At 49.0% G+C, this 12,969-nt stretch overlaps 1 protein-coding gene across 1 annotated transcript; it reads left to right on the forward strand.

Annotated features, from left to right (window-relative positions):
* The first annotated feature begins 8,361 nt into the window (after nucleotides 1-8,361).
* On the forward strand, nucleotides 8,362-10,657 carry FZD1 (frizzled class receptor 1). Its single transcript, XM_010119381.2, has one exon. The coding sequence runs from the start codon at nucleotides 8,607-8,609 to the stop codon at nucleotides 10,386-10,388; it is 1,782 nt and encodes a 593-aa protein (XP_010117683.2). The 5' UTR covers nucleotides 8,362-8,606; the 3' UTR covers nucleotides 10,389-10,657.
* Nucleotides 10,658-12,969: the final 2,312 nt, after the last annotated feature.

The following is a 12,969-nucleotide window of genomic DNA, read 5'->3' on the forward strand; positions in this document are numbered from 1 at the left end:
ATAAATTTATATCAGGCTGAGTGTCTTGTATTGATTAAGCTTATGTCAGCAAGGAATCAACTTGCTAATTCCATGAAAGGCACTTTTAAACTGAAATAAGAGTGTCTACACAGGGGGTTAGTTTAATATTGGCACTTGTTTTCCCAAATAAGACAAGCCTTTAAGCCCCATATCTGCAGTGCTGTGCATTTCAAAAGGAAAAAAAAAAAGTAAGAAGAGAAGTGGCATAGTAGACATGGCAAAACCAATTATGTTTAAGATATATCCTGTCCTTGGCGCTCTGAGTGCTACATTGGCTCAGAATTAAGCTTACTATGATTTGAAGCATCTTTAAGTCTGCTGCTATTTAACACATTGTGGGGGAACACAGTTCTGTCACAGCTTTTTAATGGCTCAAATGATGTTGACTGGCGTATCCCAGTGATGTGGGTCCAAGGCTGTGGTTTCATGGCAGCCTAACTTCTACTGCAGATCCACTCCAAGTATGAAATCTTTGTATCGTGCAACCTGGAAGCCACAAATAGATCATTTGTAAGAAGGAGGAGGAAATAGTGCCTCCCAAAGCAGTTCAGTAAACCCTTTTGCTTGCTTTGTGGCAGTGGTGTACACAAAATTTAGGATAAGCAGCTGCTACTCCTTCTCTGCCAAAAGGAGGACCCAGACCTCCACCTCTTAATTGTCATCATATATGTACTTGGAAAGATGTATGTGTCGGCACAGCACACTGTATTGCAGACTTTTAAGCACATATTTAAATCAGAGTCTGCATTTTTAAAAAGTCATGATGTATTTGAAGAAGCTAGACAATTGATAAAGATACATAAACAGAAATATAAAAACTCAGTGGCTTTGCAGAAATACTAACTTTGTCCATCTGTCTAGCTATAATAAATGGCAGAGTAACAATGTCCAAAAGAGTCACATCAGCAAAGTGCTTCCTAAATTTTAACAATGATTTCAACATTAATTGGTAACAACACCGAAGAGTCAGAAGGTAGACATCCCTTCTTTTCCCTTCCCATCCCTTTCTATTGCTTTCATATTTTAATGTATATCCTTCCTCATGAATTAAAGAGCTTCCAAAATTCAGGAGTTAACAAGAAGTCCTCGTCTCCCTCACTTTACCGGTAGAGTACGTAAGGATGGAATTTCCCTTGCTTTCCAAGGGTGTGACCGGACCTTGCTTCCAATGGTGTGACTACCACTGAGGGTCGAAGTAGGAAAAAGAGGTGTTTTCCTCTGAAAATACAGAACTATGTAAGCATGCCAGAATCTTCTGAGTGTTCCTAATTTAGACAGCCAGCTGTTACACTAGCTGTGTCTCTTGCATATGGGCTGACTGCTGCTGAGCAGAGCTGTGGCTGAGGGTGTTACTGCAGTGGTACGCTGCCGTCACGGGGCTGTGGCTGCTGAGACCAGCCATCCCTGACATGACCTGGATCAGTCCAGTGGGAGACTCTGAGATAAGGAAGGGAACCTGTATTTGACATGTGGCCAGCTGAAGGGAACAGACCTGGAACACTGAGATGACACAGCTTGTCCTCCTAGTCTTCAGTGCTGGGAGCTCCGCGATAGTCTTCTTAATGTCAGCAATACCGTATAAAAGTACACAGTATTACAATAACCGTCCCTGCAGATGGTTATTGTGTGGCTAAATGTGTGGCTTTCCACAGATAAGTCCAAATCCAGTAAAAATTACACAATCTCATTAGTCACTATGGAAAACAGAGATGTCATGAAATCCACAAGCAATGAGTCCAGACGCACACCGATGTGCATGAGCTTAATGTTCAGACAGGGATACTAGGGGAGGAGAGGCTTGGACACTTTGCAGTGTTGGGCTGTATGTTGTGATTGCATACGTGGGCTACACAGAACGGCCACCTGTGAGAACAGGGAATTAAACGTTATCATGCTTAAGGTAACATTCACTGCCATGAACCTTGAGATTTTTCTGAAATGCTTCTTTTTCTCCTCCTTGAAGACTGTGGGATCAGGGTAAGGATGGTTTACCCGGGGCCCATGTGAAGCATCTGATACACTCCTAGAGATGCTGCAGTGTTGAGCAGTCGTTGTGCAGCTGGGCTCAGAGAGCAGGGGAAATTCTAACTAGAAAACTCAGTTGCAAAATTGGTGGAAGGTCTAGAAAACAAATCCTGTCTATCCTTAAGGCAATTCCTTTCACACAACCAGCCCAAAGTTTCTGAGAAGAATTTTCTTCAAAATACAGCTGACCTCTCCTACATGAAGAACATATTTAGAGGAGAAGAAATGCTTACAAGCAGATCCTAGTGGCGCATTCCTTTCAGTCTTGCTGGGCAGTTTGCCTCTGTTTACACTGGTTAAATATTTAAAGCTATCTTTCCAAAGTAAAGCAAAAGCCCAAAAGATTTTTTCTGAAGTGAAAGTTGAGATTGTCCTTTAACATGTACCAAGCCACATTCCATGGAGACAGGCAGATACAGGTCGTGAAGTACTCCCTGCTCTCCCTGACCTCACCCTGCTTCACGGAAAATAGATGCACACCTAAAAGACACAGAAAACCATCTTTCCTCCACTCTGTCCCCCACCTCACACACATACCTTTTCAGTTTGTGTACCTTAAAATACTAATGCAGAAAATACGATCTGAGTCTCGTTTACATCGGTGGAAATGGCGAGTAATTTCTTTAAAAGAAATGTAGTTAAAGCAGGGCAAAAGCACTGTGAGAGCAGAAGTAAAAGCTCATCACGTCCTTTCTCCTTGCATCACAGCCTTGTGAAGCTCTACTCGCTTCCCTTGCATCCATGAAACCAGCAGGTCTACTCCTGGGAGTAAGGATTGCCGGCTTAGGCCCGTAAATCAGCCTCTCTGTGTTTGAAGAACAAGAGAGCGCCTGTGTTTGCAGGCATGGTGTGTAACTGTAGAAGAACTCGCTCAAGAAAGGGAAATAAAAGGAGAGCAAAAATGTTCGCATTCTCTCGGAACAAAATGAGCTGTGATCTGCAATTGCCCTTTTAAGAGTTGTGACTTTTTCTTGTTCTCCGGAAAACTTCTGGCAGCAGCAGCCTCTGCGCCTCTCGCCCCAGCGCAGAACATGTCAGGGGAGGCGGGCAACATACGGCTTCAATTTGCAAGGGATCATCTACATTTCTGCTGAAGAGAAAGGAAAACCGAAGCAAATCTCCACATACTTCATCTATCTTGAATAAACAGCATGAAGGGAAAAAAATGCTGTGGGTACTGGGAGGAAGAGCCTCTTTGTAGTCTGCTTTGACGGTGCATAGCGTTTCTCCTCGTGCCTCTTTTAAAGCATATAAAATCACTGTAATGGGGGGCTGCCTTACACGAGTGCTAGTCAAAGATTGCTCTTTATTCTTAGCCCATGCTACACGGTAGGAGTTTGGGTTACAATAGGTGTCACACAGCAGGAGTAAATTACCACTGACTTCAGTGGCTAGAGCTGCATTTCCATTCTCTTATTTCCCACAACCCCCAAATACAACTCTTATTTCCCACAACCCCCAAATACAACTAAAAGTACAATTTTTACCTAAATTAGCAATTGCAGACTAATACAGCCAATTAATAAAAGGCACACATAAAGGCATCTGGGATGAATCTGAGGGTAAGATGACCCGGGCCACCCAATGGTAAGAGAATTGCTTGCTGTCTTGTCAAATGCCTGTTAATGACAGCTGCCTCTGCACCGAGGCGACTTTCTGAGCACTTGGCTGCACGGCCTTGGGACCCTTCGCTGCAGTAAATATTCTGACTGCGGGCTGCACCATTGCCTAGGGTTCATGTTCAGCTCCTACTGATTTTCTTTGCCAATCGCTGCATGTGTTTGTTATTTTTGTCAGCACAGGCATGCTTCCAAGAGTCTTCTAGATGTTCCAAGAAATTGTCAATGTCCAAGGTAGGCTTTTAAATTTTAAGGATTTTGTTCTTCTGGCGAGACTAAATCCGTGAGATGCTATGGCCCACGGCCCTGGGGCAGATGGCATGTTGCAAAGTGAAAAATATCTTAGCGTGCAACTGTAAAAGCTGCTTGGGAGTTCTGTCCAGATAATTTCTCTCCAGAATTTTGGTCTGTAGATCTGTGTGTCAACTTCTGGGGTCAAATGACTTAGTTTAAGGAGTCTGTATTACCTGGATTAAGGATTTTATCACCAAAAATATATGGTAGCTTTAATACGGCAATGTAAGGGGGTACTCTATTTCATCTTACAGTTTGAGATGTGGGACACTCTAATCACCTCTCCTTCATTTCACTGCATTTACGCTGTTTGTACTGGTTCTCCAGCAAGCCTCCTTGTCTGTGCATCGCGAGGACTTGATGTGATGTACGCCACCAACACTGAAGAGAGAGATGCTGAAATGAGACCCACCTGAATTGTGGACATGTACTGTCTCATCTGGAACCCCCTCGGGTCACTCTGAGAGGTTTCAGGACTGTAACACACAAATTGCTGCCCATCACAGATTACATACTTGAATCCTACTCTCTACCAAGCTATCAAAAATCCTTTCTTTCCATACAGAACTAATGTCTCCACCACCCAAAAAAAACATTAACTGTTCCTATCAGCCAAGATTCTTGCTCAACATGAGACAAATATCATTCAGCTTTTAACTTGCCACACTATATTACGATGATCAAAGTTTTAACCCCTTGACATTTAAATAATGAAATCCTGAATCAGCTAAAAAGCTAATTATCTGAGCATAACTTTTGCTTTCATTTGGTGGACAAACATACATTTATGTTATCATTTGTATTTAGATTTTATTCATTTGGGTGGTCACTACCCTTACTACAAATATAGTTTGTGCTTATACTGCATTTTCTATATGTAAAATAGGCATGTGATATAAAGTTGAGTAATTTCCTCTAGAGAAACAATTTTTTCCTCAAATGCTTCGGAAAGGAGTTATTCACTCTATCCTATTTCTGCCAGCCACTTAGATGAAAACAAGAAAATACTGCAACTACCTTTTGGTTTGTTTCTTTCCAAAATTAAAAATTTAGATAACTTCATTTTTTTTTTTGGCCAAAGATTTGTGTCATCCCTGCCCCTGGTAAAAACAGTACAAACCATCACCCTGAGGACAGCAGCACAGTGAGGATGCTACTGGGATACAAACAATATCAGAGGACAAAACTCTGTAGTACTCTGCCCACCTGCCAGAGTCCTAATTTCCCCTACTGGCTACTGTAACAAGTAACAACAGCGCATTGTTTTCAAGTAAAATTTCTTTTAAAGCATGATTTTAATGCCCAAATTCCAGTTTCTCTTAGAATGGAAAACTGTATTTCCATGGGGAGGGGAAAGAAGAGTGCCTGTGCTTTAAGAAAGATACAATTTGTCTGTGTAAAAGCACGTTTACCGTGGTACTGACCCAAGCAAAGGTGGCATCCAGTCCAGTCTCATCTTTCGAACAGTCACCCGTGGTGGATACCTAAGGAATCATTAAAAGAACAAGGCACGCAGTAATGGTTTCCTGTGGGTGCGATGTGCTAGTCCTAGGGTTGCATGAAGAAGCAGTATCTTTTACTAGACCAAAACATATGGGTGGAAAAATTAGACAAACTTTTGGCCATTCAAACTTTTCTTCAGGTTAGAAACACCAGCTGAAGCTCTCAGTTAAGAACAATTGCTTAACATTTACTAAGCTATTTATTATTTAAGCCAGCTCTGAAAGGAAGAAGATGGTGGCTGTGGAATAGAGAGGATGTTAATGATGCAGAGGATGTTTAAGGATGGGAGAAAGAGTGGCACTTATTAGCTAAGTAAAAAGGAGAGACAATTACCTTAGAAATCCAATCTGTTGATTTGGAGAGAGGTAAGCAGAGTGGGGGGTGGTGTGGAAGCAGAAGGAAATTATAATCTACTATCAGACCAGCATCTGTACTGAATCCCTGGTTTTGGATGTTGGGCAGAGTTAGGAAACCTAGTTCCCATGCCCACTTCTGTGGGACAAGTTCTGCAGTTTCCCTTAAGGATCAGGGCTCAAAGATCAGAGGGAGAATGTCGTGTTTTGTGAGAAATTCTCCCCCCCACTGACAGCATAGTGTTTTGGTCTCTAAAGACCATCTCTGGAAGCTTATGCTGGTACCAAAGTTTATTCACAGGACAAAGTATGTTACAGTCCTTGAACTGCAAATGTAAGATCGGAGGATGCTGATGGTTTGGTGGCAGGGGGTGTTCATTGCTATAGTAGTGGATGTGCATCAACACATCTTACGCTTCTTGTTCAGACACAGTTTAAACTGATCTGGTGTTTTGGGCCACAGAGAATTACTCTTCTAATGATGAGTTTTGTGGTTTGGGGTGCTTGAAATGTAGGACAAGTGCTTCTGGGAAGATTCTTTCCACACAGGATTTTCTTCTGTTACGTGAAAAATCATTAAACAGTTAAAATCAGCAAGTCCTAGGAACTTCCCTGAACTTACCAGCTCTCAGACCTCATTCTTCCCCTACAGCACCCCCTCCATTCCCATTTCTACTTTTTCTTTCTAAGCTAGTCTCACTGATACATTCCTACCTAAGGTCTAAGCAGTTGGTCTCAAGTTGCATTTATCTTCAGTAGTTACTGCATCAAAAACAACAACAACAAAAAAGCCTTGTTAACCCCGAAATTTGTCCACTTTTCCTTCTATACCAGCTAGTCTGAAAAAAGCTATTATCTACATGTACAAACCTTGTCCTATATACCCTGATCTTTCTCCTAGAAACAATCTTCTGGCTTGTTGCACACAGCAACTTAGAACAGCAGATTTTCAGTGTTTTTCAGTTTGAGAAGTGATCATGCGATGCGTCCCCAGGTCTGAAGACCACAGGCAGAAAGCCACGGAGGCTTCCTGAGACTCTTTTACACTCATTTTCCCTGAGAAAGAGCATGTATAATACTTGTTCCTGTCTAAAGATTCAGTGTTCAATTGTTTTAGGATGAACAGGAAAACAATACTGTCATTTAGACCTGAATATAAATGAGGTTTTGTGTTAGAAAGGATGTAGTGATTTTAATTACTGATGTAGATCTGAAGAGGAAAATCTGTAGCTTAAAACTGTAAGTATGACATAGAAGAAATCAAACTTTTTTCAGCAGAAGATGGAGAAAGATATCATTGGTGTGTATCATTTTTGAACTACGGTCCTCTGAGAAGAGAGTTCTTGACAGAACTCAGTGAACCCCAGCAAATGAGGACATCAGCAATCGATGCGTTTAAGGTTGTGCAATTTCTAAACACGATCCCGCTCCCGCAGTCGTTACACAGTGCAGATCTTGCTCTTAATTAGTCTGAATGTGGGACAGCACTGCTGGGAGAAAGAAAGTGGCCTAAATAGCACGGTCCAAATTTTATCTGCAGCTATCCAAGAAATACGGATGTCTTTTATTAACCCTTGCGACCCGTGTCAACCAGAAATAAATGCTGGACTTGTCTTATTCCTAACGGATTTCTGCAGCTCGTTAGCGTAGAGAGGGGAAAGGGTGGGCGCACGCGGCGGAGAAGGCAGGCAGCCGGCCCGAGGAGCTTCATGCCCGGTCCAGCTCGGAACGGCAGCGTTAACTGTCGGTCAAATACGAGGCCACGCGTGTCCGCGACACAGAGGCTGGGTTACTGGATGTCTGGGGGACGTGGTAGGATCCTCCTCCTCCTCTTCCTCCTGCCCCCAACGAGTACGGTGTACTATTCGTATTGAATTCCGTGCCCCCCGATGGCTCACTCCTCCCCCCAGCTGACCCCGGACACCACCACTGGACTCCCCCCGCCAACCCTGCCTTTTGCTGTTTGGCAAATATCGATTCCCCCCCGCCTCGCCCTCCCCCCCCTCCTCCCCCCCCCCCCCCAGGGTGTCAATGGAGCCGGAATTGGCCCAGCCGTCTTTCCGCCGGGGTAGACACCGAGTTTGCTGGGCCCCGGACCCCGCCGAGGTGCGCGGTTCAATGCCCTTAACTACCGGCATCACCGGGGAATCCAAAACCAGCCCCCGGGACAGCCCCCCAGGCATCCCGGCGGCACCGCGATGCAGCCAGCCCCCGCCGTCCGGCCGAGCCAGCCCCCCCTGCCCCTCCGCGCTGCCCACCGAAAAGGCACGGTCCCCACGCCACCCCCCTTCCCGCGACGGGGGCCCCCTTCCCCCGCGCCGCCCCTGCCCCCGCCGCTGCCTTTGTGCGCTGCGCGGGGCAGCCCCGCGCCCGCCTGCGCCCGCCCCCGGGAGAGGCGTTGGGAGACGGTCCCTTACGCAGGAAAGTTCGGCGTCGGTTTCAAGGCTCCTCCCTCCCGGTGAAAGGCAGACTGCGGGGCGCCTGGAAACCGGTCGGAGGGAGCGCGGCGCGGCGAGGCGAGGGGCGCGGGCTCGAGGGGCCGGCACAAATGGTCAGGCGGCGGCGGCGGCGGCGGAGGCGGCGGCGGTAGTCGGAAGGCGCGGCGCGGCGCTGCGCTGCCGCCGGTGCGGGCAGAGCTGCGCGCCGGGGCCGCGCGAGTGGCGGCCGGGGCTGCCCCGTCCCTGCTCGCCGCTCTCTTCATGAGTCGCAAGTTCGGGCCGGGAGGAGCAGCGGCGGCAGCGGCGAGGCGGCGGCGGCGGGAGCCCGGCTGGGCAGGCAGCACCGACTGAGCATGGCCGAGCGGCGCGGGCCGGCGGCGAGCGGCGGGGAAGTTGGCGGCGGGCGGCGGGCGGGCGGCGGCCGGTGCCCGCGGCTGCCGGCGCTGCCGGTGCTGGCGCTGGCGCTGTGGGCGGCGGCGCTGCTGCCGCCGGCCGGGGGGCAGCCGCCGGCGTCGCAGTACAACGGCGAGCGGGGCATTTCCATCCCGGACCACGGCTACTGCCAGCCCATCTCCATCCCGCTCTGCACCGACATCGCCTACAACCAGACCATCATGCCCAACCTGCTGGGCCACACCAACCAGGAGGACGCGGGGCTGGAGGTGCACCAGTTCTACCCGCTGGTGAAGGTGCAGTGCTCGGCCGAGCTCAAGTTCTTCCTCTGCTCCATGTACGCGCCGGTGTGCACCGTGCTGGAGCAGGCCCTGCCGCCCTGCCGCTCCCTCTGCGAGCGGGCCCGCCAGGGCTGCGAGGCCCTCATGAACAAGTTTGGCTTCCAGTGGCCCGACACGCTGCGCTGCGAGAAGTTCCCGGTGCACGGGGCCGGCGAGCTCTGCGTGGGGCAAAACGCTTCGGAGCGCGGCACCCCCACGCCCGCCCTGCGCCCCGAGAGCTGGACCAGCAACCCCCACCGCGGGGGCGGTGGCCCCGGGGGCTCGGGGCCCGGCGAGGCCCGCGGGCGCTTCTCCTGCCCGCGGGCGCTGAAGGTGCCCTCCTACCTGAACTACCGCTTCCTGGGGGAGAAGGACTGCGGGGCGCCCTGCGAGCCCGGCCGCCTCTACGGCCTCATGTACTTCGGGCCTGAGGAGCTGCGCTTCTCCCGCACCTGGATCGGCATCTGGTCGGTGCTCTGCTGCGCCTCCACCCTCTTCACCGTCCTCACCTACTTGGTGGACATGAAGCGGTTCAGCTACCCCGAGCGGCCCATCATCTTCCTCTCAGGCTGCTACACGGCCGTGGCTGTGGCCTACATCGCCGGCTTCCTCCTGGAGGAGAGGGTGGTCTGCAACGAGCGCTTCTCCGAGGACGGCTCCCGCACTGTGGCGCAGGGCACAAAGCGGGAGGGCTGCACCATCCTCTTCATGATGCTCTACTTCTTCGGCATGGCCAGCTCCATTTGGTGGGTCATCCTCTCCCTCACCTGGTTCCTGGCCGCCGGCATGAAGTGGGGCCACGAGGCCATCGAGGCCAACTCCCAGTACTTCCACCTGGCTGCCTGGGCTGTGCCGGCCATCAAGACCATCACCATCCTGGCCCTGGGGCAGGTGGACGGGGATGTCCTCAGCGGCGTCTGCTTTGTGGGCATCAACAACGTGGACGCCCTGCGGGGCTTCGTGCTGGCCCCCTTGTTCGTCTACCTGTTCATCGGCACCTCCTTCTTGCTGGCCGGCTTCGTGTCTCTCTTCAGGATCCGGACCATCATGAAGCATGACGGCACCAAGACAGAAAAGCTGGAGAAGCTCATGGTGAGGATAGGCATCTTCAGCGTCCTCTACACAGTGCCGGCCACCATCGTCATTGCCTGCTATTTTTATGAGCAAGCTTTTAGGGAACAGTGGGAGAGGAGCTGGGTCACGCAGAGCTGTAAGAGCTACGCCATCCCGTGCCCCAACAACCACAGCGGCCACCACCCGCCCATGAGCCCCGACTTCACCGTCTTCATGATCAAGTATCTCATGACCTTAATTGTGGGCATCACCTCGGGCTTCTGGATCTGGTCTGGGAAAACCCTGAACTCCTGGAGGAAGTTTTACACCAGGCTCACCAACAGCAAGCAGGGAGAGACCACCGTCTGACACGCCAGAGGACCGGGGCTCTGCCTTGCCAAGCAGCTCCTTATCCAGCCTGGGTGAACTTTGAGGACCGTCAGTCGCTTCTGCAGGCAGCGGGGAGCGGAGGATGAGCCGGGGGGGACCCCTGCGCCTGGGACCGCCCGGCTCTGCCCTCCCTGCTCCTCCAGGGCATCTCCTGAGCGTGCTATCAGGTTGGGGGAGAGGGATGTAAATAGCCTCTGTAAGATTTTGTAAGTATATTTGTATTTAAATTACAAAAATTTCACTTTTTTAATTATTTAGGACACTTTTAACCCGTTTGCGGATTTTGCTTCCTCGCCCCACCTTTTTTTTTCTAATTAAGAAAAAAAAAAAGCGTTGGATTTTTAATTTCGTAGGGCAGGATGGGAGAAACTGCCGGTAAAAGAAACCAAACCAAACCCCTTTTTTTCTCCCCCACTCCGGTTTTGTCATGGCTTTGCTTGGAGTTTCAGTGGCACGGGCAGCAGGGCCCGCAGCGAGCCAGGGCCCCGGCCTCGGCCCCAGCCCCGGGCCCCGGCCCGCCGGAGGGACGTGGCGGTGGAGGTGGGGTTGGGGAGGAGCCCTGCTGCCCGGCCCAGGCCCGGTGTGGGGGAGGACGGACCCCCGCCCGGCCCTGCGGGGTGGAAAGCCGAGCCAGCCGCCCGTCCCTGCTTCACCTCGCCTCGGCCGGCGGCGGCGGAGCCCGGCCCCGCTGGCCCGGGCGGGACCCGCCAAGGCCCTTTTGGGGTTGGGGGGGTACAAACAACGTCCAGCCCTGCCCGGCCTTGCTCTGGGGGGAGACCCTCTCCGCGGGGCCCGGGGAATCGGCTGCCCTCTTCCGTTTTTCTCAGATTTACAGAAATGCACCGGGCAGTTGAGGAGTTGGCCTGTTTCGCTGTTAGGAGTTGCGGTTGGACGCCGCCTGCACCTGTAGCACGTCCGATGGGCTCGGAGCTGGATGGGGACACGGGCGTGCCCCGCTGCCCTCTCGCTGAGCTGTGTTGAACCCCTTTTCGGCGGCGACGTCCGCGGGCAGCGGCGGAGCGGGGCCGGCCCGGGGTCGTCCTGCGGGTCCCCCCCCCGCCGCTGGCTGGGGCCCGCAGGGTCGGGGAGTGCGGGCTCGGTTAAAACAGCTTCGTCGGAATAAAACGCAGCATTCACATTTGTTTGGGTTTTGTGTTTTTTTTTTTTTTTTTTTGTTAATTATATCCCTAAGCTGGCTTTTTATTTGGGAAACGTTGGAGCCGCTGCCATTCCCCTGAATTTTAATTCATTGACATTTAATTCATTGCACATTATGAGGGTGTGATGATTTCTGCCAGTAGTAAAAACAAAGGAAGGGAAAACAGAAAACCGGAATGTTTAAGCGCTCTGGTGGGCTGTGAGACCTTAAAGAGCTTCTGCTGTCTTTTTTTTTTTGTTGTTGTTCCTTCCCTCTTTTATTTTTTTTCGGTACGGTAATAACATCACATAGTGCAAAGATAAAAGATCATGTGTGCAGTGTATCTACCACCTTGTATGCTCCTGGCTGTGTGGGATTGTGCTTCTAATACAAAAAAAAAAAGGTTAAAAATGGAATTGTAACTTTCCACAGATGCGTTTGCATATTTAGTCCTCTGTGTGAAAAAAAAGCAGAATGCTTCTCTCCTGATTGTATTGTTTTAAACTTTTTTATATTACACATGCCTGTATTTAGGTTCATAAACATTATCTATGGCTACCATACCCTGAAATGCAAAATTATTTGAATTTGGTATGCATTTATTTCTGTTCATTATCACAAGATCATCTATATTTATAGAGGAATAGAAATTTATATATATTAAATACCATATTTTTAATTTCTCTGAAATAAATTGAGGTTTTGTACAAAACTATCTTGTCCCTTTACGTATGCCTCTGATTTACTCAAATACTGTGTGAAAGCAGTGTATATACTACAAGATGTGTGGGGTTCCTTTTTCCTTTTCTTATGTTGAGTTCACAGTAACAAGCCAGAATTCAGGGTAGGAATTCATTGTGCATTTTGGTTTTTATCTCTGGGCCAGTCTAGATTAATCCTTCAAAAGAAGTAATGTAAACTGTTCAAGATCTCTGACAGGGTATGGTCGGTGGTGTGAAATCCAAGAAGAGATCTGCTATATGGCAGGAGAAGAAAGAAGCTCACTAGTTCTCTTCTTTTTTTTTATTTTTTTATTTTTTTTGGTTAAAGAAAAGAGTTCTCTCAACTTAGCCTTTCTTCTCCCTTTCCTATTAAAATACAAAAAAAAAAAAGATTTTCTCGCTGCTCAAAATGACACTTGGACTATGCTGCAGTATTGTCAGAATATTTTAGTGAGTAAAATAGTTTTGTTTTCCCGAATTTTGAATGTTTGGTTAATCCGGAGTTAAACGAAATGTTCATGGAAGCATTTCAGCTTTATGGAAAGTACACACATTCTTAAACCTTTCAACACAACACATCCTTTTTTTTCCTTTTTTTTTTTTTCCCCAAATTCATTGTTCAGAGTGCCTTTCTGTAGGCATGGATTTGTTTGGGAAGACGGACTAATTATGAGACATTTTCTGATTTCCAGTGTTTCGA

This window comes from Chlamydotis macqueenii, chromosome 2 (assembly GCF_036417535.1).
Source record: "Chlamydotis macqueenii isolate bChlMac1 chromosome 2, bChlMac1.mat, whole genome shotgun sequence".
NCBI lineage: Eukaryota > Metazoa > Chordata > Aves > Otidiformes > Otididae > Chlamydotis > Chlamydotis macqueenii.

Bases quoted from the DNA above. Each gene is read 5' to 3' on its own strand.
- FZD1 (XM_010119381.2), top strand. From the start codon at position 8,607: ATGGCCGAGCGGCGCGGGCCGGCGGCGAGCGGCGGGGAAGTTGGCGGC.